Genomic DNA, 27961 nt, shown 5'->3' with positions numbered 1-27961 from the left:
TTAGAAACAAGGCAAAACTTTTAGCAAAATGTAGGAGCTTGTTTTAAGTAAGCAATTCCTTAACATTGATATATTATTTTACTTATAACGAGACTCTTGTATATATTTTGGTGTATGGAAAGACGAGCCCTTTCAAAAACCTCTTGATGAGTCACCGTTACCTAGCAACCCCCGAGCATCACCTAGCAACCACAGTTGGCACAACACAGAAGTTTAAGTAAATATATTCCTTAATACTGGTTAATAAAGTTCTAGTTCCACTTGTTTATTTCACTTGTAACATGGGAAGAATGTATTGTTGTAAATAAAATAATCTGCCACTGGATCTGGTACTTTTATTGATTTAATTGTTGATATATGTTGCTGAAAAGTCACTTGTAAGTTAGTTTTGTCCTATTTCAAAAATACGTGGTAAGATTTTGTGTTTTCTAATCTAAATTAAATAGCCGTTCTGTAAATACTCTGTTCATTCTGCAGAAGAAACGGGAACAATTATCATGGGATCCAGATTTGAACCATACTCATTATCGCAGGGATTAAAGTATGGATACAGCTCCTCGGTAAATAAGCACTCAGTGAACGAGTAAATGTGTACTGCTCTGACCACGTCAAAGAACGATACCTGACCTCCGTTGTAGTCAACAAAAACCCCGACATGCTCCACTTTCCCTGCATGCACCGCCTCGCCTGGCGAGCTGAAGGTTTCAAACTTGTCTACCAAGAACCAGATGGCCCAGAGTCCGGAGTTTGGACTCCGAACTATCGCCCCGTTCTTCTGGAGTGACGCCGTTGCCACGCCCAGACACCACTCTGTCTTTTGTCCCACGTGAACCTCAAAGTAAAACCTGCGTGAGGAAAATCCTCTCTGCCCCACAACGGCGAGATGCTGAGTGAACATGTTGGGTTTTGGGATCTGGTTTCCCCACAAACCAGTGCCCATGTTGTACCACACCTGCTTCCCATCGGCGGATAAGGTGAGCATGGGGTGAGCTGTGTCAAAATCCAGCACAATGTCCTCCCCGTACTGCTGCATGTACCTGAGCGTTGCCTTGTTTGATGTGTCCGTGCTGTTTGAGAATCTGTTGAGTTCTTCGTTCAGCTTACCCAGTAAGTCCTGCATGTGACATACTGAGTTTCTCACAGATTTATGCATGTACTTCACCTCCAGGTGCCTGATGAAGTTGAGTGTGGACAGGTCCATGGTGTGTGGGAGGAGGGACTGGTTTGGGTACCGCTTGAGAAAACACACTGGGTCTTTAAGCTCCTTCAGTTCCTCCAGATTCTTTGCCGTCACCTTCAAACAAGAAATCTCTTTCTCCATGTCTGTAATTAAATCCGTTGCTTGGTTCTCTGCTTCTTTCTGCTTCTCTTCAAACACCTTAACGAGTTCCTCTTGGGTCCTCTTAATCTCAGTAACCAACTGCGTTAGATCCCAACTTCCATTTTCTATCAGCTTATTTGTCTCCGTCTTTCCTTGCATCAGCGACTCCTTTGTGTTTTGGATCTTCTGCGTCCTTTCTTGAATCATCCGCTGCACTTTGACCTCATTTCTCAAGACCTGAAGTGTCATATCGTCGTATCCACTCTGCACAGAAACCACATCGTGGTTGGCGTGCCCCGATCCGATGCAGAGGTCGCAAAGCACCGTGTTGTCGTTCCTGCAGAACAGCATCATCAGCCTGCGATGCTTCCTGCACACCTTTTCCCCCAAACTCTCCACAGGACCAACCAGCGTGTGTCTCTTTAGCTCAGAAACGCTGTCATGAGGCTGAAGATGGCCGTCGCAGTACGACCAGACACAGTCAAGACAGGATTTCACAGCCTGGCTGCTGCAGAAGTCACACTGCACCTCGATGCCACAGCTGACTGGCTGCTGACCTGCTGACCTTTGGCTGTGAACGTTCAGGCCTTGAAGAGACTTGAACTGTGACAACAGATCTGCAATGAAGATGTTGACCTTAAGGTTGGGTCTGTTTGGAAAGTCTTCCTTGCAGACTGGACATTGGCTGACAAACGTGGTGTCCCAGTAGCTCGATATACAGGGCAGGCAGAAGTTGTGTCCACATGGAGTGGAAACGGGTTTCTTGAAGACGTCAAGGCAGATGGGACACAGTAAGTGTTCCTCGGTTAAGAGACTTCCACCAGATGCCATTTCTAAAAAACACAAAGCACAATTACATCAACATATGATGATAAATGTCACAAATTAATTACAACGGACGTTCTCTGCTTTGAGGTCTAACTTGCCAGTTGTTTTGTCCTACAACAAAAACAAGGAATTTTTAAAAAAATCTTTCTGTCAGTTTTAGATAAAGTAAAATTGCTAGACTGTAACTCTGGCTGACTGACCAGAGCATCTCCACTCAGTTTTTGGACTATTACAAAGAGAACCAGTCATCACTTTGCTGTTCTGGTGATTTTTGACTGGCACACAAAAAACCCAGGAAAAAAACCAAAACAAAAAAAATACATTTAAAAAATCCCCAAAAACATCTCTAAGGAGATGTTTTTGGGGATTTTATGGTATTAAAATAAAGATTACAATTTATATATATATATTTCTTATTTTTTTAACTATTGATTCTATATTGAGTCTATATTCTATATGTTTTTTCTTATTTTGATTAAAATATAAACCACTGAAAGTACCAGTTCCTCTGATTTTACTCTTATGAATTACTGACAACATGTCTCTGAAATTCCAAGCAAAAATTTAGTGTTGATTTACAGAAAATGAGAAAAGATGCTGAGCTTTCAGAGCTCAAACAATGCAAAGTAAATAAGTTCACAGACACAATTTAGAAATACTGACGTTTCAACTCAGGCAGAGTTCAGAAACCAATATTTGGTGGAAGAACCACGAGGTTTTCAATAGGGTTCAGTGCAGTGGTCTTTATTTTTTTTCCCCAGAGATGTGTTTTTAAATATTTTAATAAAATCTTTAGCACATAAATGAAAAAAAAAGCTTTGCACTGATTCCTGGATATAGGCAATAGGTAAGAATCCAACAGCAAAACCTAATTCACAAGATTGTTCTAATTTAATTAGTCTAAAGCACATGTTGATAAAATTTATTTTAGCTCCTCTAAACTTCAAAAAAAGGCACTTTAAAATACATGCAGATTGCTGAGGCTGCAGACTGAAAATTAAACAAGTTTTTAATGCATTTTAAGAATATTATCACTGATTAGAGCGGATCAAATTCTAAACTTTCTGGCTGATTGATTGGAAAATATTAAATTAACATGTCATTGTTACAATTTTGTGTAGTTATGATGCTTATGTTTTCAATACATAAGAAAATAAAATGCACAAAAACATCAAACTGACATGAGTTGGTTACTTGTTCAGGCTTTCTGCTGCTAGCCTGCACTTTGCTGCTTTACGGATATTCCTCTTCAAGTCTCAAAAGATCGTTATAGTAGATGGGAAAATGGATAGAGATAATTCCTGGAAGAAAACGTCTTAAAGGCAGCAAAAAGACTTCAGTCTGGTACTTCGTGTTGATCTGTCACATATAATCCTAATGAAATACATCAAAGTTTATGGCTATAGCTGTGAAAGTAACAAAGAGCCATTAAACCATTAGATGACCTGTTGCTAACAGTGAGTGAAAGGCACTTAATACAATCAGACATAACCACTTTCTTTAAAGGAGCAAATCAGAAATTATATATTTTATATACAGATCAGTAAGGTTTATATAAGCAACTTTCTTCTCAGATTATGTAACAAGCTTCCTTATAAAGCAAAAGATAATTACATAAGCTATATATCTTTTGAAGCAATCTGTCAATGAATACACACAAAGGGTTACTCAGACAATGCCACGCCCTGTAAATACCAGCTATTGTCATAAAACACATGAACGTCTCTGTTTACCATTCGATCTGTTTTGTGTTTAATGACACACACACCAAAAAAAAAAAAAAAATACTGAAACGCAACACAAAGCTCACTGCATTTTCTACATGCATCTACTAAATATTGCTTTTCTCTTTTTACTTCCTGTCCAAGTGTAGTCTTGCCTGTAAAAGGGGGGAGCTGCAAGCAAAATCAAAAGAACGTTAGTTTGTTTTTGCGTGTGTCCTTACACCGGAAAGGATGACGTGTTTCAGCTCACCTCTTCTGCTGCTTATCAGGCCTGTAGGTTACAGCTGTGTCCCCATCCCCGCAGACTGGAGACACAAAACTCAGAAAACAATAAGTTTTGTAGTTAGAGGGAACAGAAATCTCAACATATATGTGCTGCTGCTCAGAGTCGTGGACAGCTCAAGCTATAAACACTCCCCAGCAAAACCTAATTTACTTTCTTTTCCTGCACTACGCCTCTTAAAGGGACAGGCACGTATTTCTTGTGTGTGGAGATTTTTCATGTTGAAGGCTGCTTTAAGCTCCCTAATCATTCATAGATATTCATTTTTTTTCTTCAGTAGTTTTCTCACACCTCCTGGATTTTACTGCTCTCCATCTTCTCTTCATCCAAACTGGATCAAGTTTGCGTGTTTGCTGCAGTCGAGCAAAACCTTTTGAATGTGTGTGAGTCTGTGTGTGTTGCGCTTTAGGACTTGCATCTTGGCTGATAACATTCCTGGATGGCCAAGCTGTGTGTGTTGCTGAGATAAGACTGTTGCACTAACGCTGGAATCCTTCCACCATTAATCATAGCTCAGTTACCGCTCGACTTTGAAAATCCCCAAAGACCTTCAAGCGGAATTCACCCAAGAACTAAAAAAAACAAAAATACATTAGAAGATGTGGAGCTTTCTACCTTAAGATTGCAGGCTAAGGATGCAGATGAACTGAATTGTTGTTTTCTTTCTCTTTCATGCAAAATGAAAGAGAAAGAAAACAACCAATAAGAGTGAAAGGAAAAATAATCCCCTCACAGCCCCAACAGTTTGCATGCAGTTAACCTATAAATTAATTATCTGGGTCATCATTTTACATCACATTAAGATATTTGGTCTACAAACTGGACCAAGAACAACCAGTGAAGTTTTGTGTTTTTTACAGTCGGCCATCACATCAAACAGTTAGCCTTTCCAATTTTCCTGTATTTGTTGCATCAGCTTTGCAGATAAAATGTTAATAAATGCAACAACCTACTAAAAAGGACCACGATGAGGCGATACGTGATGTTCTTTACTTCACCTCTTAGAGGTTATAGTGTTTTGGTTTGAGTGATTTTTTTTTTTTAGTTTTTGCTTTTAACTTGGATAAAAATGAGAAGTTCAGATTTACCTTCAGCCTAAAATGCCTTGAGCTCAAAAGCAAAGCGCTGATATTCCAGATTTACAGCACACTTAACTGACTTTCCTTAAATTAAGTGTTTTTCATCTCTCGAGTTCCAGTTGTGCTTGGAACTGGGAAATTCCAACTTGCCAGTGAGATAAATTAACTGAAATGCCCTGTAACAACAAAAATTAATGTTACAGGGCAACTTTAAAATGAAACAAATAAATAAAAATAGATAAAAGTGGTGTTTGTTTATAGGAAGTAACGCTTAAAATTATGTTTCTAAGATCTGCTGCTAACATGTTTATGAGCAACGCCAACTTCTAAACTAGAACGTTGTTACGCTGGGTCTGACGTTAACTGGAACGCAGCACAATCTGTCCTCTGGGTTTGTTTTCATCATTTTCATTAGCGCTGCTGTTGGTTCTGTATGATCTTCAGCACATTGACTGCTTTACATCTTGTGGCCTAATTCTGCTACACTTTGATGTCAGCAGTTTCCCCTCTCAGTCCGTCTAAGCTTCACTCTCATATTTTTCCTCCTCAGAGAAGATTACTCGAGCTAGCTGGTGTTGCATTAAGGCGGGTTTGATCGTGCTCAGTGTGGATCGGGTGAATCCTGCTGTGGGACTGGACAGAGAATGATCCATGCTGGCTTTTATGTCTTGATGAAATACAGACATGGGGATAATGTGATCTTCTTCTTCTCACAACATGTCTTTCTTATTCACACTGACCTCAATCCTCCTCATTTCACCCAGAACATCTTTTTCTCTGCTCTTCCTCAGCAGTTCCCTTTATCTGCTCTTCTTCCTCTCTGCAGTGCCTCTGTCTTGCTCTGAGGGATTCACAGAGTTGGGATACTACAACGGCACCGTGTCCCAGACGGATTCTGGCGCTCCATGTCTGAAGTGGACTGAGTTTCCAGACTATGTCATGCAGTACCCGGGCCGCGGCCTAGGTGACCACAGCTACTGCAGGAACCCGGACCGAGAGTCCAACCCCTGGTGCTTCTTCAGGCAGAACTCAGGTGCTATTGGCTGGGCTTATTGCGATTGCCACCAAGGTACGTCAACACGTGTTCCGGTTCGATTACACTCGCCATGAATTGTCCCAGAAGTTATTGTGATAAACGATAATATTGTTGTCTTGAAACCATAATATTAATGTGAGTACACCCTGCCAAAGATCAATAAACTTTCATTTTTAATGAACATTTTACACTGGAACTGACATTTTAAATATCCAAAGCTAATAAACGAAACAACAAATAAAATAGATACTGAAGTCTCTGCAAACAAAATTACAGTCGAGACCAAAAATGTCCAGTCTTTAGGAGAAAAACAAAACATCATGCAAATGGAAATTATCAAGCTTGTTTTAATCTATTATGTGACTAATTGAGGTTTTTCTTTAAGTAAGGGTTATGTTCAGGAAACCTCACCCATGTGTCTGGCAGACACCATTCATCTTATGTATTACAGACTCCTTGGCTTTGTGAAACATCAATGCTACTTCTCCACTGCCGTAATTGCAATGGGCCAAGCAGAGACAAACCCAACACGTGCATGTAGATGTAGACTCTGCAGAGTCAATTAACAGCTTGGGTCAATGTCTGTTCATTTTCCAGAGAGGTTGTGAAACATGATTGAGTGATTATATTTTGGTTTAGCAGCAACAATACTATAATTAGCTAAATTAATTTGTACATTTATTTAATTATAGATATTGGTGCTTCTCTGTGATTTTCAGGGGCAGTTCGTCTGGTTGGCAGCTCGTCCTCGGACAGCGGGCGAGTTGAAGTTTACCTGAATGGCCAGTGGGGGGCGGTGTGCAACTCCCACTGGACAGACAGAGACGCGACTGTTATCTGCCGGCAGCTGGGGCTGGGGTATGGAATAAAATAATATGTAATATGTAATCTGATTAAGTTCAATTCAGTTCAGTCCGGTTTGAATTAGCTTAACAATTTATTTAGTTCAGCTTGACTAAAAGCAGTTCAGTGGATTTAGTTCATTTATTTCGACTAAGTTCAGTTCTGGATTCAGTTCACACGAACTGAATTAACATTAAGATTTTTTTATTCTGTTAAGTTAATTTCAAATTGAAATGAACTTAAAACCAGTTCAGAGGATTTATTCGATCTGTTTGACTCAGTTCAATTCAAGTCAATTTAGATTCACTTTGATTCATTTTAATTCATTTCAGTTCAGCTCATTTAAAAACAGTTGGTCAATTATTATGACTTAAATTTCACAAGATTTATTGATTCAGTTCAGGTTTGTTAAATTACATTTAATTCAATTTGATTTAATTCAGTTCAGATTATATGCCAGTTCTTTTTGATTTATTCAAATTTAATTTAGTTCAGCTTACTTTAGTTCAGTTGAGTTAAAATCTATTCAGTGGATTTATTTAGTTAAAATGTTGTTCTAAGTTATGTTCATGTCAACATCTACTTATCGTACCTTCAGTTCTGTTCAGGTAATTTTTAATTTAGAATCTGTTTAGAATCATTCAGTTCTGGTTTAATCAAAATTGTTCAGTAGTTCCATTCATGCCAGGTCATTTCCTTCCAGTTCAATGCAATTAAAGGTACCTGAATTCAGGTACCTTTAATTCAGTTCAGTTTGGTTTATTTTAGCAGTAACTCGTTCTGTATTCAGCTGAACGATGATTTAGTCCAATGCTATCAGATTTTGATTCCAGTCTGGTTAAAAACATCCAATTTACCCTGCAGTTCAGCACAAACTGAATCTAGTTCAATGCAGTCAGATTCAGGAAATGATTTTATCTCTCTGGATGAAAGTGGAAAGGATAAAAAAAACCCACTCTGCTCCTGTCCATTTTTCATCTTCCCAGTGATATTGGTACTGCGCTGCAGCTCTCCCAGTTTGGCTCAGGCTCTGGCCTCTTCCATTATGAACGTCTGGGCTGCCGTGGGGACGAGGACGCTCTGAGTAAATGCCGAAGCAGGACGTTCGTCACCGGTGACTGTAGCCATGGAAACGAGGCGGCCGTGGCGTGTGCGCCACCTGAAGGTCGGCGTGACTTCTCATTGAAACGACGCCTGAATATTTTCCCCGTCACACCTGAGCTGCAAAGTGACCTCTTTTCTTTGTGATTAATCCCAACACTTTAAATTCCACGTTCCTCACAGGTAGCGGCCCTCCGCTGCGTTTGGTGGGAAGCGAGGAAGACTTCGAAGGTCGGGTGGAGGTTTTCCACGCGGGCCGGTGGGGCTCCGTCTGCGACGACCAGTGGGACGACAGAGACGCCGAGGTGGTGTGCAGACAGCTCGGTTACGGGTACGTCCGTCCATACTTCTGTCATCTGAAAAATAAAATCTGTTTAGTTTTGTCTCTTATTAAAAAAGATCCAAAGAAACATTGCAGAATATTTTATTTGATGCCTAATATATGAAATCAAACATAAAATTTTCATACAGCTTAAAATTTAAGAAGACATTTTCATCATCATTACATTTTATGCCACAACAAATTAAGACCTTTTCCCCCCACATTTAATCAACAATCTGTTTAAAAATCCTTCAATCTGGTATTTTTCTTTACTTGAAAATGCATTTTTTACAGATGCATTTTCTGGTTTATTTTTTTTAAGGCTAATAAAAGATAGAATTTGTGAACACAATAAATGGGACTTCCATTTCTTTAATCTTTTCCTCTAAAGCTACAAAGAGCTGCATCTGTTAAAGAGCTTCGTTAGGCTGATTGTGTTGAGCTGGAAATATTGAGTGGCAGGAGAAACTGGGAGAGCAATGAGTTCTTGCCGTGCAGCTCAGGAACAATCCAGGGGAAACACCTGCTTACGTTGCATCACTGCAGGTTTTCCTCTCCTCTCCAGCTGTCAAACAGCCAATAAGTTGTAACTGAGAAGTGAATCCCATGTTCAGCTCCGGGTTGCAACACGTCTCCCGATGCGCCAGGGAACGGCTCTCCGTCTGTGTTTGTAAATAAAAGAAGAGTTGCCGACGATCTGCAGGTGTTCACGCGGCGGAGCGCAGACTCGTGTTTGACACGTTTTGAGAATTCAAAGCAAAATGGTTGATGTTATTTGTGGTCTATGGGGCCCAGTTTATTTATATTGTGAGTTTCTGCTTCATGTTACCAGACTTCTCAAAATCCTCCCTGGACAAAGCCGACAACTTCAGAGATGCAAAGAAATAAATGAAGATCCAGCACAAAAACAGTCCATGTAATTTTATTGGATTCATTATACGTCTAAATTTAAAATACTAGCATTTGAAATGTTAAAACTATTTATTTTAATCACTGCAGCTTCCTAAATTCAGTCTGTTTCATTTATTTTTTACAAATAATGACAGTAAGTGAATGCTTAGTAGTTATTGAGGTATAACCTTATGGACATATATACATATTTACATTATTGGAAAGCCTAAGATTGTTGAAATTCCAATAATGGATGCCAATCAAAGACACAATTATTCAGTAACTGCTTTTGTCGGACCAAAAAAAAATCCAAAATAATGTTGATCTCACTGCAGCTTCTTAGCATTTGACAAAACAGAGTAATTTCAAACAAAAATGGCTTTTTTTAGTATCTACAAGTCTAATTAATGAACTCCAGTGAAATATTTAGCCCATGAGAAGCTGATTGTCCACAATCTAATATAATCTGCAGCTGAAAGCTTTTGAAATATGCCTCATTTCTCACAAAGTTTGCATTGTAACTTCCATTCGCGTTAACGTTTTAAGCATTTTGGAGAAATACCCCGATTATTTTGACTGTTATCTTCATTCACAATGTATTTAGATTTATTTTTGTTTCATGTTTATTTCTTTTTGTTGGAATGAAACTTCACAAAGCTTGCAAAGGCATTCAAAAACGTATTGATGTCTTAAACTAAAACTAAGTTTTGCCAAATTGATAAAACAAAAACATGATGTGAATTTGGAAGGTTTTTATTGACTAAAACGCCACACAGTGACGTATTTTACTTGTGCAATAAGCACCTTATTTCAAAATTTGCAACATTATAATGTGGATGTGTTTGGATGAGTTTTCAGGGCTCCACTGCGCCAATGCATCTGTCTCTGTTGGTTTTGCTGCTTCTCTTTGCTTCCAGCAAGTCACCTGCAGGTTGTTTTTAAGTTAAACATCAGTTTCAAACAAGCAGAAACACGCAGGGACAAAAACTCATCCGCAGCAGGGCTTTTATAGCGTTTCTCCATCAATAAGTTATGGCTACAAGGAGCCACCTGGTAGCCATTTATTATTCAACTAGGATTTCTTATTTGTACTTTATATAGCATATTAGTTTGACACCTTTAGATTATTTTGTGTGGGCTGCAGGGGGTGTGCTGTGGAGAAGGGACGTATTCAGAATAAAGTGCTTTTTTATTCAGTTATGACAGATTTGATTTTATATTTCCCCACAATACCAAGTCTAAAGAACTCCTGAAAAGCAAATCCAAATAAATATACAGTATAAGAAGCCATTTTCTAAGTATAAAAAAAGGTTTTGTTCTCACTACCCAGAAAATTTTGTGGAAGTAAAAAGTGAAAATGTTTTTAAAATCCAACAAAGACTATTTCTGCATTTATGTCATGCTATTTTTATATGTAAAACAACACATATAATCTGTAATGTTTCTTTTAGACCAGTTTAATTTTGATTAGCATTCAGTGTGTGTGTGTTGCAGGGGTGTGGCAAAGGCCTGGTCCTGGGCTCACTTCGGGCAGGGATCAGGCCCCATCCTGCTGGATGCCGTGAAGTGCACAGGAAATGAGTTGTTCCTGGATCAGTGCCCCCACAGCGACTGGGAGCAGCATAACTGTGACCACATGGAGGATGCTGGGGTCTCCTGCAGCCCTTACACAGGTTTGGAACAGACGAGTGATGGTTGGAGTTTTGGAAAATGTCTGGGTTTGGCATAAATGCAGTTACTTAAATGAATGGAAATCCATCCAGAGACCTCAGTCTCTAATGTGTGTGTGTTATGACCTATAACCCAAACACAGAACTTCTTCTTATGAGCCCCATAAGGAGCTGTTGGTTCCCACAAAGTAGTATTTGTTGGGAAAATGGCCCTTACACTCCATCAAATACAAGGCCACATACACAGAGGTGTGAGATCCTCCTTCTGCCACTCACTACCCCCACTATGGCACAAGTTTTGAAAACTTTTATTTACTCAGATTTCCTGCTTGAGCACACTCCAAAAAGACAAAAAATTAAAATAAAACACTTTCAGGACACAAATTGCAGACAGATAAGTTATCTTTTTTGTTACAGTGCTCATGCCCCACTCGTCCACTCCCATTAAAATGCCGCCCTGGGAAACAGCCCATATGAAAAACCTTGGCCAAATAAACAAACACTCTCATCAGGCTCAGAGCAGTTATTTATACCACCTGAACAACAATAAATTATGACAATCCTGTCGGAGGCGAGCAGGAACTAACAAGAAAGAGGTCAGTTACTGTACCTAAAGTGAGCTCAGTAATTAATCTGAAAGTTAAAATGAATGAGAGCAGTTTTGTCTGTAAACATCAATGTCACCTGGTGGCTACAGTGTAGATTTCGACGATGTTTCAGATGGCGTGGTGCGTCTGGTTGGAGGCGACACTCCCTGGGAGGGTCGGGTGGAGGTGTTTCACAACGGCGACTGGGGGACGGTGTGTGACGACCACTGGAGCCAGCAGCATGCAGAGGTGGTCTGCAGACAGCTGGGATACAGGTAGGAGCTTCAATCTTGCAAAACGCATATTTAAAATGTATTTTTATTGTAATTGTAATGTTTTTTTTTTAAAGCTGTACTTTTGTGTGTTGCTGCAAGTCTCCACATGATTTGGATAGGAAAGCAAGTTATTGAGTTAATCTAAAGTTGATTTATTTTATCAATCAACTAACATTTAATTAAATAAATTCTCTTAAACACTTGATTTCTTGCTTTTATAAAAGGTCTGACCATCCTTCCATGACATAAAGAGTTAGTTTTTCATAATATACTGAATTTAAAAAATAATATAATTAAGTTTTAACATTATTTTGTGTCAGTTCTATGAAAAGCTGACCGAATAAACACAATATTGCGGTTCTCTCACAAACTTACTCCATTTATTCTTGAAGTAAATGGAGTAAGTTCATCTCCATTGTAAACTGGTTGTATTTAATCACAGCAGAAATGAGTCAAACTTTTACTGGCTGTCCTGGCTGTAGACCACTCCCACCTGCCAGCGGATCTCATCCTCCATTTCAGCCAGCAGCAAAGAGTCAGCATGGGACATGACTGGACTCTCCTTCAGTCCCTTGAGCAGACATTGGCAGACCTCATCTGCTTCGTAACTGGAACAAGATCAGCAGAAATGTTCAAACTTCGCTCCATGAAGCGCTTTAGCCGACAAAAATCAACTTTGTTTTTCCCGTCATTTTACAATCTTGTTGCGTTATTCCAGTGCTTCTCAATTATTTTCCGTTACGCCCCCCCTAGCAAGAAGAAAACTATTCGCGCCCCCCACTCCCCACCGTGACTATCCATCTCTGCATAACATTTTTTCCTTATTAACATTTTTTTCGCTGAAAAAACTCTAGCAGCTTATCGGCGTGATTGGGATGTAACGTATTTAAGTGACGCGCTAATTTATTTGGCTTCATGTTGTCCGCTGCGAGCATTTTTAGACACAGCAAACACAGCGGTCTTTCCTCTTCTCCAACTGTAGTCACAGTGAAGCCAAGCGCCTCTTCTTAGCTTTCGGTTGACTTTCTGTTGTCTCATTATCTTTGTCTCTCTCCGCTTTTCTTTTCATCCCTGTGAAAAACTTTTTCATGTTGGGGGTTGTTGAATAACGGAGGCCATAGACAGAACGCAGTCGGAGCTTTTTGTTGACTTAACACTGCTAACCAAGGCAAACCTGTTGTCTTGTAAGTCATAAAATGTTGCACTGTCGCAAACGTGACAGAAGTAACAATGAGAGCGCCACTGCCGCCTACTGTGCGCAATTACACTTTATACTAGTTCGGCCAAAAAAAAGCCTGTTCCCCAGGATCACACGCGTCCCCCCAGGTATCGCACCGCGCCCCCCAAAGGGGGCCCGCCCCACTATTTGAGAAGCACTGCGTTATTCCCACCGCTTTTCCGTTACATCATCCTCACCTTCGTAGCACGTCAGTAACGTTTCAATGATGACGCTGCTCCGCTCGGCTGAATGAGCGATATTTTAAACTGAAACTCAACGAGTTTGTAGAGTGTCTATATTTCAAAACAGAACAGCACAATGTACATTTTCCATCCCACACCGGACTCCTTTTGGACCGTTTACCTTTCTCTTCTGGCAAAGCCCCGCCGCCATTTTTGTTTCTTTATCAACGGCTCCGCTTAGAGATGACCAGCGGCGCCCTCTGCTGAATGGCGGCCAAACTACAACAGTGAAGAAGGTCTAAACTTTCTTGAGGTTTTGGTCGCTTGTGTCGCTCGAAGAACATTTTAATTTGATATTTCAATTGAAAAATATTCAAAATAAATAAATAGGCGTTTGTTCATTATTATTAAATACAATTTCTGTTAAAATGTTGATATGTTAATATACAGGATTTACTGAGTTATCAATTGTCTGAAACTAATTTTAATCTAACAAACCATTATTTATTAGAATAAAATAAATAATCTAATATCTATTAATTAATTGAGTTAATTAAGTGAATTAATTTTTAATTCAATTAATTCCCTTGTCTTGAAGTTAGAAAGATAAATATTCTCTGCCATCTTAACTCTTCAGGGGTCATGCTGAGGTCGTAGTGGATGGGATGTTCGGGGAGGGCGTCGGTCTGATCCTTCTGGACGACGTCCACTGCGAGGGATCAGAGACGTCCCTGTTGGACTGTCGCCATGGGATCTGGGGACGGACGGACTGCTCCCACAGCGAGGACGTTGGCGTTCGTTGCAGAGGAAGATCCAGGCAGGAAACCAACGAAGTGCCAGTCATCGCACCTTCAACAGGTAACACACAGAGACACATAAGTAGAGTAAGTTAAACTCAGGCCAGAACTAAGAGATTTTAATGTTCTGAAACTTTTAACTGTTTATTCGGACTATGTAACTATCGCCATTTCAATCAAGCTTATCTTAGTCATTTAACCTTTAGATTTTAATTAATAACATGTTTATGGTATCTGTGACTTCAGAATTAGTCTTAAAACTATACAGCATAAAGATGCTCCACATATTATTATACGCTTCAATGTATTTTGTTTGATCTGTATGTGATAGACCAGTAAAATAATTTATAACAATTATTCCATTTTTACTTGAAATACTTTGCCACTGGAACTAGTACTTTTTCACCCATATTAAAGAATTATTAACTTAAAACAGACTTCTGTATCTTGCTGAAAAGTCACTTGTAAGTTAATTTTGTATTATTTTAAGCGTACTAAGATATTTCCACTAGAAACACAAAATCTTGGTAAGATTTTCTGTTTTGGCAGTGAAGTCTTTGGCTGAAGCAAAGACATTGCAGGTATATTTCTTCAGCTTCAGAAATTATGCTCTACTTTGTGATATTTTATCAAATTTAAATAAAGCACAATGGCATTTATGGTTATTATGTGACAAAATGTGAGAGGATTAACAAGTGTAAATACTTTTGCAGGCCGCTGAATGTGACTACATTGTTTCTAGATGTCAAGCACAGGTGTTTGTGTGTCTCAGAGATAGCTGCAGATAAAATAAACGCTCCTCTGGGGTTCATGTCTGCCTGCCAACATGTTCAGGTCATTAGAATGAGAATAGCTCTCGAATGCAGAGGCACCAGATGACATTTAGCTCTGTCAGCGGACACATAGTTCAGAGCATCCCAGCAGAGGAACACGCACGAATATGAATGCAAATGAGAGTTTTTCTCCCTGCCAGGACCCCTGGTGCGTCTCGTGGGCGGCAGCAGCAGGAAGGAAGGTCGAGTCGAGGTGTATCTCCATGGAGACTGGGGAAGTATTTGTGACTCAGGATGGAACGACCTCAACGCCGCCGTGGTGTGCAGACAGCTTGGACACAGGTTTCATTTTACACAAGAGTTTGTGCCTTTCTATTTTAATCTGTGCAAAAAGGAAAAGAAAGAGAGATCACCTCCCCGGACGTTTGTTTTTCTCAGTGGTGGAGCAGTAGCAGCTAGAGGGTTCGGTCAGGGGAAAGGGCCCATCCACCTGGACCAGGTGAGGTGCACCGGGAAGGAGGAGTTCCTGGGCGAGTGCCCTTCACTCGGCCTGAACGTCCAGGGCTGCAGACGCAGGGAGGACGCAGGGGTGAAGTGTGACGTCGAGCCGCGGAGGTCGGCTGCGAAGACCAAACCTCGGGACGAGAGCTGCGGGATGAGGAAGCTGGTGGAGGACGAGGGGAAGACAGGAAGTCAAGGAGCAAGCAGTACGCTCAGGTAAATCGAGGGTGAACAATGGCTCCATCTAGTGGTGGCATGAGGAAAGCTTAGTATAATTACTCCTATTTCTGGCGCTTTGGTAACAGTAGCGTTCAAAAAATATATATAAATAGACACTGATTGACGAGATTCTACTTGTGATACATTGTTTTTATGAACAGTATGTAGTTTGATTTATTTCCTTGTTTTTAGTTAGATGTGAAAATGTATTATTTTACATGTGTGTAGTAATTTTCATCACTTCATAATCTGAAATTATACTAGATTACCATCAACTTGTCCAGGGGATACAGGTGGAAATGTTCATTTTTTGCTATAACCTGGTATCACATGTCTCTTCATTTAAAAAGTTAATTAAATGTCATACATTGTCTCTGTGTAAAATAAATAGACTTTATTAGCCTTATGTAATAAAACCTTCTTCAAAGTTTAGACAGGTTTCTTCCAGATTCTCATTTGCACTTTATCAATTGCTTTGATGCAATTCCCTGATCAGAATTAAAATTCTCACACCTGTCAGGTTTCTGTTAGAAACCAAAAGAAGAAAAAGATTAATAATTGTTTCTTTACTTTGCGTTTGCTCCCAGGACGACGTGGCCCTGGCAGGTGTCGGTGTGGCTTCGCTCTAAAGAAGGATCCGGTGGTCCTCTCTGCAGCGGGACTCTGATCAGCCCCTGCTGGGCGCTGACGTCTGCTTCCTGCTTCAGCAGGTGAATCCAGCTGCTCACTCTTCATCACTTCCTGTAACAAAATGATTCGCCGATCACTGCTTCCTCCTAAAGCGCCTGCCCTTTCTCTGCTGCAGATTCGGCAGCGACCCGTCCAGGTACGTGCTTCGCGTCAGGGCGTCGGAGAGGACTCTCAAAGCGGAGCAGGTCGTGGTTCATAGGAAGTTCAAGGGTCAGAGTGGAGGCCACGACCTAGCGATGCTGAGGCTGCCCAGCGCTAAGGGCCACTGCGTGTCGTTTGAAGCGAACACAAACGCAGCCTGTCTACCCCCTGCCGACTCTGCTTCAGGGGCAAAAACTGGATCATGTGTTGTGATGGTTACCACAAGCTGGACTGGACCGGGTTTGTGATTTTTCTTTCGTTCATCATAGATAAACAGCATGCAAAACAACCAGGGACATCCTTAAATAAAACACGAAAACATTATGATTTAATGATTAAAAACCGAGTAGAACATATAACAAAACATTTCTTTTGACTTTAATCTTATCAGTTTTAATATTTTCTAACATTTTCTATTAGTTTTTACAGTAAAATGTTTCTCAAAAGGACACTTTATAATTCTTACAACTGCCCATGAATAAATACATGATTAAAAACATGAAAAAGACTAAAAATTAATGATAAAAAATGACTACTAATAATTGGAGTGATGACAGTAACAATACTTGTAATCAAGCTCTTCATTATATTGAGAATGAAAAATTATAAATAATTGCTACTAATTACAATAACATACAAATTAAAAATTAACAAAGTAAAAATTCACAGTGCATTGCCATCATATTTCCTATCAAAACAGGACACAGAACAACTGGTAAAAGGAATAAATAGTGGAAACAACAAAAAATGACGTAGAAAAGTTTAAACTTCCCAAGATTAACTTGACAAAATATCAAAAATAATAAGAAACAAAGTTAAATATTTGAACAATTTTCAGTGTCGCTACCAAACTTGTCAGTTAGTGTCACTCTGTCACCTGGTGGTGGTGGAAAGACGAAAGTGAAAGTTGCTGAAAGTTTTCTTTTTATCTTTTCATAGCTAAAAGGAAAAGTTTGTTCTTTTTATCTATGAAAATGTATGTAAATAATCAGTTTCACTGTTCATCATACACTCAAGATAGGACAGAAAAATAATAATTCTAATTAAAGATATTTATTTTCATCTACTTTCAGTCTATTTAAGACAAATGAAGCACAAACCCCAGTCAGATCCTGCAGGCAAAACAGGAAATGGTTTGTGAATAAGTAAGAGATGAGGTAAACAGATCACTGGAACATAAAACGAACATAATGAACACCATGATTTGATCAGCACCAAAATAAATAAATAAAATGCCAAAGCAGAACAGAAAGTCCCTGTTTTGAGTTCTGGATGTTGTCATTGGATTTCAGTTCTTTGTCCTGAGTCTCTACAAAAGTCTGCTACTTCTTCTTCTTCTTCATAAGAACATGAGAAAAAAATTACGTTTGTCATATGGGCAAGTCTCCAGGTAAGCATTAAAAGGGGAATGGAGGTGAAAACTCAGGCCTATGTTGCCTAGGACTTTAGGGTGCATTCACACCAGCCCTGATGAGTTCGCTTTAAATGAACTCTGGTTCGTTTGGGCACGTTTGAAAGTTCAATCAAACTCGGATGCGGACCAAAAAAGTGAACTATGATTCACCTAAAAACCTAGATCTTGGTTCGGTTGAAGTGAACTCTGGTGCAGTTAAAATAAATGTGGATGCAAGCAGACTAGAGGGCACTCCAAGACAGGAAGCAAGCGATAGCGCAGAGCATTCTGGGTAAATACATAACAAACACGCAAGTCTAACTAGCGGGAGAAATGGCTCATGGTCTTTTACCAAAGATGAAAGAGAAATCCTAGAACTATTAAAGTCTGATGCCACTCCATTTTTGTTTACATTTCATGAAGAAGGAAGTTGTATGCATGTCTTCTTCTGGGGCTTTCACAGTGTTTTCTTTGGTGGTTCTAAATGCAGCACCACCACAGGCAAGGAGGGGAATAGGTTTTTCAATTAGTTTGGATCAATTGACACAATGCAGTGTGAAAGCGAACCGTTCCAGCTGAAAATTAAACAGATGTTACAATTTTGGTCCAAGACTATCTGGACTGTCATGTGAAAACGGCCAGAGTCTGGAGTCACTCGCTGCTATCATGACTCCACTACAAAACCGTCACAAGTGTTGACGTTTGAGATATTTCCTGCATTTTTGTTTCTCACAGACTCAGTCATCGCTTCCTGGGTCGCTCTGATGTCGTCATGGCAATGCAAGAAGCGCTTCGGTAACAGTTTCTCCAGTCACGGCACGCTGTGCGCCGGCAGTCCGCCGGACACCAGCCTCCTTCACGGCGACGGCTGCCAGGGCAACTCCGGCGGCGGGCTGCTGTGCCAGGAGGAGTCAGGCCGATGGGTCGCGGCTGGGGTCGTCGCCGGGGGCTACGGCTGCTCCGACCCGTCCTCCCCGACGCTGTACACCCGAGTGAGCCGCTTCAGGAGCTGGATCGACGAGGTCATCGACACGCACAGGCGTCTGGAGGAAACGCGAAACGAGCCCACGCGCACCGATGATGACGTTTCACACGACGAACACTTCGACACACACCAAGAGCTCACACACACACGCACTCATCAGCAGCCCAGCTTCAAGAACACACACATATTCTACACAGAGGATGCAGACAAAAACAAACAGATGGAGGTCTGATTGAGGCTGTGCCATTGGCTACCACCTGTGCCACGTGACCACCCGGAGGGAGGAAGTAGTTTAGCATTGAAGAATTTTTACCAACAGATTTTAGGTGGTAATTGACCTGTGTGAAGTGTGAGATGATCCAGATTAAAGGCATGATAATTATCAGGGACAAATCAGAAGAGCATGACAAAAACTATCGGAGGGATTTACTGAACATGGTCACACATTAATCTATGCTAATCTAACTTATTTATTTGTCCTCTGTGTGAGTTATTAGGAAAATAGTGAAACTAAATCAGAATATATTTAGGCTCCCTGTAAAAACCTCGACAAACCTGAGATGAATCATGTAGATAATCCCCTGCAGCAGATCAGTCTCGTCCCGGATTAGCTTTTATATAAAACATCATGTGTGTTTATACTTTTCAAACAGGGCTCATTTCTTCAGGTTGTTGTCTTAAAAAGTTGCAAGTGAAAGTGCCGTAGGTAATTTAGCTGCTTAACTCAGGACCATACCACTGCTTCAGCATGCACTGCTGTATTTATAACCTCTGACCTGCAACTTAGCGCTAACTAAGATGAAATAATTAATCATTGTTGGTGTCTTAGTGGTGCCTAAGCGTATGATAATATTAGCGGCTATAACCTTTAGCATAAAGTTGCTGTCTGCTCTGGCGTTCATCCACCACAAAGGGAAGCTACAGCGAAGGATTGCTAATCTGGAAAAGTCGGCTAATTATTTTCCAGATCTGGATAAGTATGGAAAAAGAAAAGATGATATGGAAAAATACTTGTAATTTTTCACTTCCATTTTTTCCCATCTTTTGTTCACCCTTTCTTTCATCCTTCATTTTTTTGCTCCTTCACTTACATAACGCCAGCATTTCAGATTTCCTTTGTAAAGTTCACTTATTTGGTAGTTTGCTAATTTCATCCTTCCTTCACCTTTTCCTCCCTCCATTCAATAAGTATTTTTTCTTTCTCGTATCCTTCTTTCCTTCCTTATGTCATCCATTTTTATCCTTCAATTCTTCATTCCTTCTTTCCTACAAAATTCAAATTGAACATTTATGGACTAAAAGGACAGAGTTGAGGAAATGTGGGTCTTCTGCTTGACCCCTCATATCCCAGATAAACAATGTTTAAAAACCCTGATATTTATGGTGTTGATTGATCGTTTACCCTTCAAATAAAAGGTAAAACATGGAGATTAACAAACAAACACCACATCCCCCCTCTCAAGTTAAAGCCTTAAAGTGATCAGAAACAGCAGCATCACAGCAGTTTTAGTATCTTTCTATATTTAAAAGCAGCATAAACACTGGTATGGTCCTTTTAAGCTTGTACAGAAAATTATCTCGTTTGAAAGCCATTCGACGCCTTCCGTCAGGTGATAAATATCCTTTTTGTATCGCTCTAGACCCATACTGTAGATGGTTCCTTAGATAGATGGATAGATAGCCGTTGCTCCTGAGTTTAGATAGTGTTAGATAGCCCAACCTGCACAGGCTTTTTCTGTTACTCCCTGCGCAGATGCGTGAGCCCACCAGAAGGGGGCGATGTTGCTGTATTTTCACAGGGCGGCCCGCTGCCAAACGACCCGGCCCTGATGTCGATTTTATACGCTCGCAGTAATAAGTGTACGAACTCGTGCTTGATGTGCTGTGAATCACTGTTGTCGTGAAGCATCTTGTAAACTGTTACCGCCTGTCCCGAGCCTGTTGTTCTGCTCCTGTACATAAATCCGCTCCTGCAGCCCCCCACAGACTCAGTGGTCCCTTGTAAATACAGTTTGTCTGGGAGATGTGAGGCTGCAGGGTGAATAAACTTGTGTTGAACTTATCAGCTGATCCCTGGTGTAATGTGCTGAATCATGGTTAAGTATTAAAGCATTTACTGACTAAAACTTCCATGTTTTGCTTTTATTTCTCTTCTGAGATGCGATGCATGTTAATATTTTAAAACCTGCATCTGGTTCAATTTACAGAGGGTCATGGATGAAAACTTATGATGTCAGGAGAATTTCATGAACCAAGATATCAAGATAATTATTTTATTAGGATATTATTTGGGAGGTGGAGGGAGAACTTATTTATGGTTTTCAAATAAAAACACAAATCTTGAATCTCACACCCCTAAATAAAATCAATTTTCTTACAGTAAATATAACCCATTTGTGAGTTGTATGGAAATACTGGGTCAATACTTGTAGAATCACAATAGTACAATATGTTGGGGTATAAAAACACAAAATGTTGTCCCGTATTTTTGGCTAGCTTGTCGTGCAACTATCTTGCTCCACTTGAAATGAGACAAAGCTAACTTACTTTCAGAAAGATATAGGAGCTTCTTACAGGTCAATGAATGAGAAAGTGCTAGTTTAACTGGCAGATTATTTCAAGACATTTTCCTGTGTTTTATGTTCTTTTTGGTGTCTGGAAGAACGAGCCGTTTTCGACGCTGTGCCATCACCTAGCAAACCAAGCTGAGCTCTCATACGTTTGGCTAGCTAGTTTTAGCTGCTCTGAGGGCAAGGGCGGGAAAAGACGAGTGTTTTTTTTTTGTCGACTTATCATCCAGAAAACACTTTCTTTTTTGTTGGTTGCTGTTCAAAGGTGAGCGGTTGTATAATTGACGTCTGTTTGCCACCATTTTCACCAGTGTTTCCAGCGTAAACGTCGAGTTTGTAGTCACTTTAAATCCTTTATTTGGACGTGCCTAAAACACGTGTCAAACTCGAGGCCCGTGGGCCAAATCCGGCCCCCTTTAACTTTTTTATGTGGCCCTCTACATTCTAGATTAAACAATAAGTCTGTTTAGATATGTTATCAATCAAATCAATGCAGTGTTTATCTGTTTAGTACCAAATTATATCAATCACTCCTTCCAGTTTCTTGAGAATTATTGTGGAAATTTACACAAAATCAACAAATCTCAGCACTTTTTTTGCACTAGTACAGTTTTTTCTTAAACATTGTCAAAACGAGTGGAACGAGTAACAAAAGGGAAGAGGAAATCAATAACTTAATATTTATAATAGTCCTGGAGGACCCTGGACAACAGAAGAAGAAAGTAAGGTGCAGCTGGAGGACCAAACCTTGTAGCAGATATAAACACACAAATACATTAAAGAAAACATTTTGTGAAAATGTACAACTATTAATATAGACCCATTCACACAAACAAAACGAAGCGATTAGTTACAAAACGGCAAGTAATTGAAAAATAAATCTTCTTAGCTGCTGTTCTTGGTCACCCATGAGAGCTGTTAATCATTTCCTTTGTCCCTCCATGAAAACAGAGGGACCAGAGCGGATTGGCCTTTCATTCACTGTAATGAGCCTGCAGCCTGTCAGGATGCAGATGACTTATTGATTCTTAATAATTGACATAAAATGGGCAGAGATTTTTAAAATTAAATATTAATGGTGGCGTAGGAATGGAAGAGTGTGATTTTATGATAAACACTCAACACGGAGACTTTGCTCTGACCGTCAAGTCACTTTAGATGAAATGTGGTTTTAAATTATTAATTACTGATTGAAAGAAAACGTCATGGATGCTTCAGGACTCAGTCTTCCTGAAGACTCTTTATTGCTTTTCCACATTAATCAAGCGATTAATGATTTAAACTGCAAACAGACATGTTGCTGTTTCCTTTTAACTATTTAGGACTTGCATGATCGAGTGCATTTGTGTTTCCATAGAGGGAGCCAGATATTATTATTATTATTATTTCTATTATTATTGTTTTTATTATATAATCTAAAATAGCAAAAAAAATATACTTAGAATTAAATTATGTTGGGAATAAAAATAATTATTGAAGTATTTTACTAATTTTGGAAATGATGTAACTGTTTTCAAATGATTGATGACACTAAAAAATATAGAAAATCTAATGAAAAATAAATTTTATATAGCCTATCACAACTTTAATGTGCAAGTGAATAAACACATTTAAATCTAGAATTCATCTATAAAAACACTAAATATTTGGTTAAAAATTTCATTTACTTATAATAACTATTACTTATACTTTATTTTCTGATTGTTTTAAACATCCTTCAGAAGGATGCTATTAAATACCTTGCATTACAAATGTTGATTATTTATATTGGCAGATAAAATAAATTCATGAGATAATAGCATATGTTTGAATAAAATGTTCCTTATGAATAACATATAAAACCTAATTATTTTTTTCATGTGTTCATTTCAGACTAATTCATGAAAAATGTTTAAATATTAAAATAATTTGTAAACTAATTAACATATTTAAGCATATACCCAAAAAAAAATCACTACTTTTTTTTAAATAAATATTATAAATTAATAACTTTAAGTACACATGAAATTAATAAATTTAGTACACATGAAATAAGACAAAACTAACTATCAAGTAACTTTTCGGAAATAGAAGATAAAGTATTGATTTTATATTATTTTAATTATAACAAGGGAAAATGTGAAACCAGTACTTTTTAGATTGATATTAAGGAACTATTGACTTAAAACAAGCTCTGACATCTTGCTGAAATATTACTTGAAAATGTTAGTTTTGTCTTATTTCAAATGTTCAAAATATTTGTAGCAAAAACTAGAAAAATGCCACGTAAGATTTTCTGTTTTTGCAGTGTATTGTGTTTAAAGTTTAAAGACATTAAGTGGAAAGAAGAAAAAAAAAGTATGGACTTTTTTAAATCCATTGTAACTGTGTCGTTTATTATCGTTTATCATCAAGCTGTTATGTCTCTATTACCTTCTGACGTGAACTGATTTTATGAAAATGGGTCAATTAGAGTTTTTAAATTGAGACCTAAGGGCGTCGTCTTTGCTCTTGAGGAAGAAATCTTTGCACTGCAGTGAAGATGCTAAAAACTGCAGCAGTTTGCGCAGGCAGGCTGCAGCAGTTCCCTCCTGAGATTTGCTCTCGCTGCAGCTTTCCACACATGAACAACGAGCGCAGCGGAGCATCGGGACGGATTCATGGCGCTCCAAACTTCAGAGAAGATGGGAAAGAATGAGAGAAAAATGAAAAGGAGCTGCAGGGCAGACAGGATGTGGATCTGAGCCCAATTATCACAGAAGCCCTGGCTCTGCGCTGTTTCCGAGGGTCACTGGGTTCACAGCCTGGGTCAATAAAAGCTTCACCTGTAAGGGAGGAGAAACCGAGTCCGACTGCAGGCGAATTCCCCAGATCTGTGTTCAACGGATCCATTTGACGAAGCTCTATGGGGGCCAGTGAGTAGAGGGAAGAAAGAAGGCTATTTCTAACAAATAATTACGAGATTTGTCTCAGAAATTTTCTAGAAAAAGATAGAAAACTTCCAAGTTCAGAGTCGAAAAATTTGCAACAAAAAATCTGGATGTCTGAGTTTCACAGGTTGATCGTTTGTAACTTTTGAAAAGTCAAAAATGTTTGAGTTCTCAAACTCAGAACTTTCTGTTTTTTCCTAACAAATTCTCAACCTTTCAAACGCTAAGATTTTGTCTAGACTTTCTTCAGCGAGTTTTTGACTTTTTGAAATCAGAAAATTTTAAGTTTCTCGTAGAATTCTTTTTTTCTAGCAAATCTTACAAAAATTAGAAATATGATTTGGAAAATGGACACATTTCATTATAAAACTTACAAAATGAACAAGACTGCAGGTATGTATCAGTTACATGCAACTTTTTTGAAAACAAAAAAAAAAAAAACATTACATGTTTTTACATATCCAGTCTGAAAAGTGTGGCATGCATTAATATTCATCCCTCCATTAGTTAACAGAATGTAAAGTCACCCAAGTCTGTGACTGGATTTCAGTGAAGCTCTGCAGTTTTTCTAAAGTAATAAAAACACATTGCATTTCTGTTGCAGGAGAACAAGAAGAATACCACCTGTCATGATTTGAAGTTTTTCCAAGAACTGTTCTCTAGTTTTACTCCAAATGACATTCAGCTTCACTGCAATATAGAGTATCAACTCCTGGGAGCTGAATGCAAAAGCATGCCGCACTTATCAGTTTACAGCTTGCTAAAACTCTTTTATCAAACTTATAAAGTTCCCTCCATCTCCACAGTCTGTTGTGTTGATCTATTACATTAAATCCAAATAAAATAAAGTTTGTGATTGCACTTAAAAAATGGTTTAGCTTCTTTTTAAAGTCAGAATAATTGCACATACAGCAGTACAGTTCACTCTGGGGAGTTTAATTGGAAAATAAAGCGCCTAACAAGGTAAGAAAACCTTGTTTTGTTTCAGAAGGAAGAGGAAAAAGGATTTGTCAAAAGAAACTTTGTGAAAGAGAGCAGATATTAGTGGGGAGCATCTTTGTAATGATGGAGAAGTTTTCTGGAAGACCTTTGAAGGTCAAAAGTAATTTAGATTCAGGCGATCCAGTCTGGCTTTCCTCCTAATTTCTTTGACACTGAAGAGTCGGAGGTCAGCGATAGCTACCAGGACACATTCCCCCACGAGGTTTCTCCTTTCTTTGTCTTTGATGAAGCCTCAGTGTGTGTGTGTGTGTGTGTGTGTCAGTGTTAACCAGCTGCTGAGCTCGGCTCATTACTCATACAGAAAGCAGAAGAAACAGGGGAGCTGTCCTACATCCCAGAGACGCACACGCACAGAAAAACCTGAAAATAACTCGGACCGTCACAAAGGCCAGCAGAAATGCTTTCCCAACGCTTCGCTGTGATCACTGCAGCCGAAACGAGAACGCCCGAGGGCGGAGAGGGGAGATCTGGATGTACCTCACTGCAAAAACACTTACTAAGCATTTTAGCTTTTACTGTAAATATCTCATTACACTTGAAATAAAACAAAACTAACTTCCAAGAAAGTTTACAGCAAGATTTGACTCGTTTTATGTCAATAAGTCCTTAATATTGATTAAAAAACGAGCAGTTTCACTTGCAGATTCTTTCACTTACACATTTTTTCCATGTAGGTGGAAAAAGTTCTCACAAATTGTACACAAGTTAAAGCAGAACTACTTTGACATATTTTGCTGAAGTAAAAGTGAATTGTAGCCATCAAAGTAAAAAAAAGTATTTGGTGAAAATTATACTCAAGTACTTAGTAACTGATGAAATTATCAATCATTTAATTTAAATTTTGGTATTTTAAGGACAATAATTCACAGAAGTAACAAAAAATAACAAAACCAGGCAAAATAACATTTCAAAATCAGTTTCTGTCAATAAAAAAACAAATGAAACATATATATATAAATAAGATTATTTTATGGAAAAAATCAAAACAAAGTGGTGCAACTCTGTGAAATTAAAGAACGTAACAATTTCAGAACTTTTTTCTTTTTACATGTCCAATCTGAATAGTGTGGCATGCATTAATACTCATCCCTCCTTTAGTTAGTAGTATGTAAAGCCTTTTATCAGGCTCAAAAATAAACTCACTGTCAGTTTACAGAAGACGGTGGTACAGGAAGAAGTTTGTTTCTTTAAAAAAGAAAGAAAGAATAATTTCTCTGTAGGTCAATGCTCCATTACATTCATCAAAGCTGAGTCAGGAAAGTTGTTAAAATTGAAAAAACCTTTTGATTCCTAACCTCACCTGAACCTGAGAACTTGTGAGAAAACGTGGGAAGCACAAAAAGTTGATTAACAAATCTAAAGTTGTTTTTAATTCCCACTTAAGAGATAAAATATAAAAATTATACAGGAAAATGTGCATTTAGTTCATCAAGCTGAGTCATAAGTCAGCAGAATACCTAATTATTATGCATATAATTTTATCCTTCTTAAGACAAAACCTGACATTTACTTAAATATTCATGTTTGAGGTTTAACATTTTAAATTAGAGCAGTGTAAAAACACTTTTCTCATAAAGGTACACCAATTTATTTTTATGGATTTATTTTTAGGAAAATGTGAGTTTTTAATGAATAATTTAAGGTTACACTGGATTTTATTCAGGGGTCCCAGAGTAAAGGGGGACACAAACCCCTTTCAGATCTTATTTGAAAGACTCAAAAATAAGAATTCAATAAAAATACGGATTCTTCTCTCAGTCGAGTTTCATCAACTCTGAACAAAAACTTTTATTACAATCATTGTTGACTTTTTGTTTGTTCCCTGGAAAACAAACCAGAACCAAACCTGAATCTTTAGTCTTTCTTTCCAGCAGAGTTCTTGGACAGAACCTTGAAGTCCAGCTCCTCTGGACAAGAAGCAGCTGGTTGTTCGGTCGATCGGCCATTTCAATGCAGAACCTCAATCCTCTAAATCTGCTCCAAAGATTTCCTCGTATCAACCAAAACTTTCCGTAGCCATTTATTTAAAACGTATTGGACAGTTTCTAAGGCGAGACCCAAACAAAACAAGGTTTAAATGACTAGAAAACCATAAAAATATTTGTGGTGAGCTCGTGACTGGTTGTCAATTTGAATTAGTGGTTTCCATTTAATCCAGTTCTGCCTGTTCAGTGGCTCAACTGTTTCAATTTCAGCTCATCATCCACTGAGCAATAGTGTTTGGGCTGGAAATGGTTTTCCTTCCACTTAATTTTCCATCAAATTTGCTTGCACTTCAAGAACCCAGCCGATCAGTCTGAGATTATTCCTTTTTCTCTCATCTGTAAGCCATAATCATCATCAGGAATAAACATTATTAATAAAATTAAATCATTTTCATTTTAAAGTTTAAATATTGATCATTTTGTAATTCGATTTGAAGCGGCAGTAATGCATCCTACGAAGCTAAAATTAAACGTGTGTCAAGTAAAACCATTACAGAATACATACTGGGTTCAACACCTTCAATCAAAACTGAAACACTGATTTGAAAACCGATTCCTGCAGGGGGATTGGACCAAGAGGAAGTCCGGAATGATTCAGCAGAACAGAAGAACCCAACAACTCAGCTGAGGCAAAG

The 27961-nt window shown here is 38.7% G+C and overlaps 2 protein-coding genes and 1 long non-coding RNA gene across 6 annotated transcripts in view; 1 reads left to right on the top strand and 2 right to left on the bottom strand.

Moving 5' to 3' along the window:
* The window catches only part of LOC129368018 (neurotrypsin-like), a 37632-nt gene extending 16642 nt beyond the window's left edge, over nucleotides 1-20990 (top strand). The window contains exons 4-15 of the mRNA XM_055042780.1: nucleotides 6062-6304; nucleotides 6991-7129; nucleotides 8101-8279; nucleotides 8399-8546; nucleotides 10923-11101; nucleotides 11819-11960; nucleotides 13999-14219; nucleotides 15132-15273; nucleotides 15370-15648; nucleotides 16239-16361; nucleotides 16457-16722; nucleotides 18611-20990. Coding sequence (XP_054898755.1) covers nucleotides 6062-6304; nucleotides 6991-7129; nucleotides 8101-8279; nucleotides 8399-8546; nucleotides 10923-11101; nucleotides 11819-11960; nucleotides 13999-14219; nucleotides 15132-15273; nucleotides 15370-15648; nucleotides 16239-16361; nucleotides 16457-16722; nucleotides 18611-19092 — 2543 coding nt within the window. The 3' untranslated portion in view covers nucleotides 19093-20990. The remainder of the gene's footprint in view (nucleotides 1-6061; nucleotides 6305-6990; nucleotides 7130-8100; nucleotides 8280-8398; nucleotides 8547-10922; nucleotides 11102-11818; nucleotides 11961-13998; nucleotides 14220-15131; nucleotides 15274-15369; nucleotides 15649-16238; nucleotides 16362-16456; nucleotides 16723-18610) is intronic.
* On the bottom strand, nucleotides 321-4315 carry LOC129368020 (zinc finger protein RFP-like). Of its 4 annotated transcripts, XM_055042781.1 has the most exons (3): nucleotides 4124-4315; nucleotides 3331-4044; nucleotides 321-2154 (listed from the first exon to the last, which is right to left on the bottom strand). In XM_055042781.1, exon 3 carries the CDS (start codon nucleotides 2150-2152, stop codon nucleotides 467-469), a length of 1686 nt encoding a protein of 561 aa, XP_054898756.1. In that variant the 5' UTR covers nucleotides 2153-2154; nucleotides 3331-4044; nucleotides 4124-4315; the 3' UTR covers nucleotides 321-466. The 4 variants fall into 4 exon arrangements, with proteins under 4 accessions (XP_054898756.1, XP_054898759.1, XP_054898758.1 ...); XM_055042784.1 differs by lacking the exon at nucleotides 3331-4044 and having other exon boundaries at nucleotides 4095-4315; XM_055042783.1 differs by lacking the exon at nucleotides 3331-4044.
* On the bottom strand, nucleotides 8481-13644 carry LOC129368022 (uncharacterized). The gene is made up of 4 exons (XR_008606761.1): nucleotides 13377-13644; nucleotides 12454-12568; nucleotides 11783-11949; nucleotides 8481-8571 (listed from the first exon to the last, which is right to left on the bottom strand). It is a non-coding gene; the product is annotated as an uncharacterized LOC129368022 (long non-coding RNA).
* Nucleotides 20991-27961: the final 6971 nt, after the last annotated feature.

This window comes from Poeciliopsis prolifica, unplaced genomic scaffold (genome assembly GCF_027474105.1).
Source record: "Poeciliopsis prolifica strain line A6 unplaced genomic scaffold, Auburn_PproV2 SCAFFOLD018, whole genome shotgun sequence".
Taxonomy (NCBI): Eukaryota; Metazoa; Chordata; class Actinopteri; order Cyprinodontiformes; family Poeciliidae; genus Poeciliopsis; species Poeciliopsis prolifica.
The sequence above is the reverse complement of the archived record's forward strand: the minus strand, read 5'-3'. Positions and strand labels throughout refer to the sequence as shown.

What these genes read in the sequence shown, in the direction of transcription:
- LOC129368020 (XM_055042784.1), bottom strand. Translation starts at nt 2,152, where the DNA reads ATGGCATCTGGTGGAAGTCTCTTAACCGAGGAACACTTACTGTGTCCC.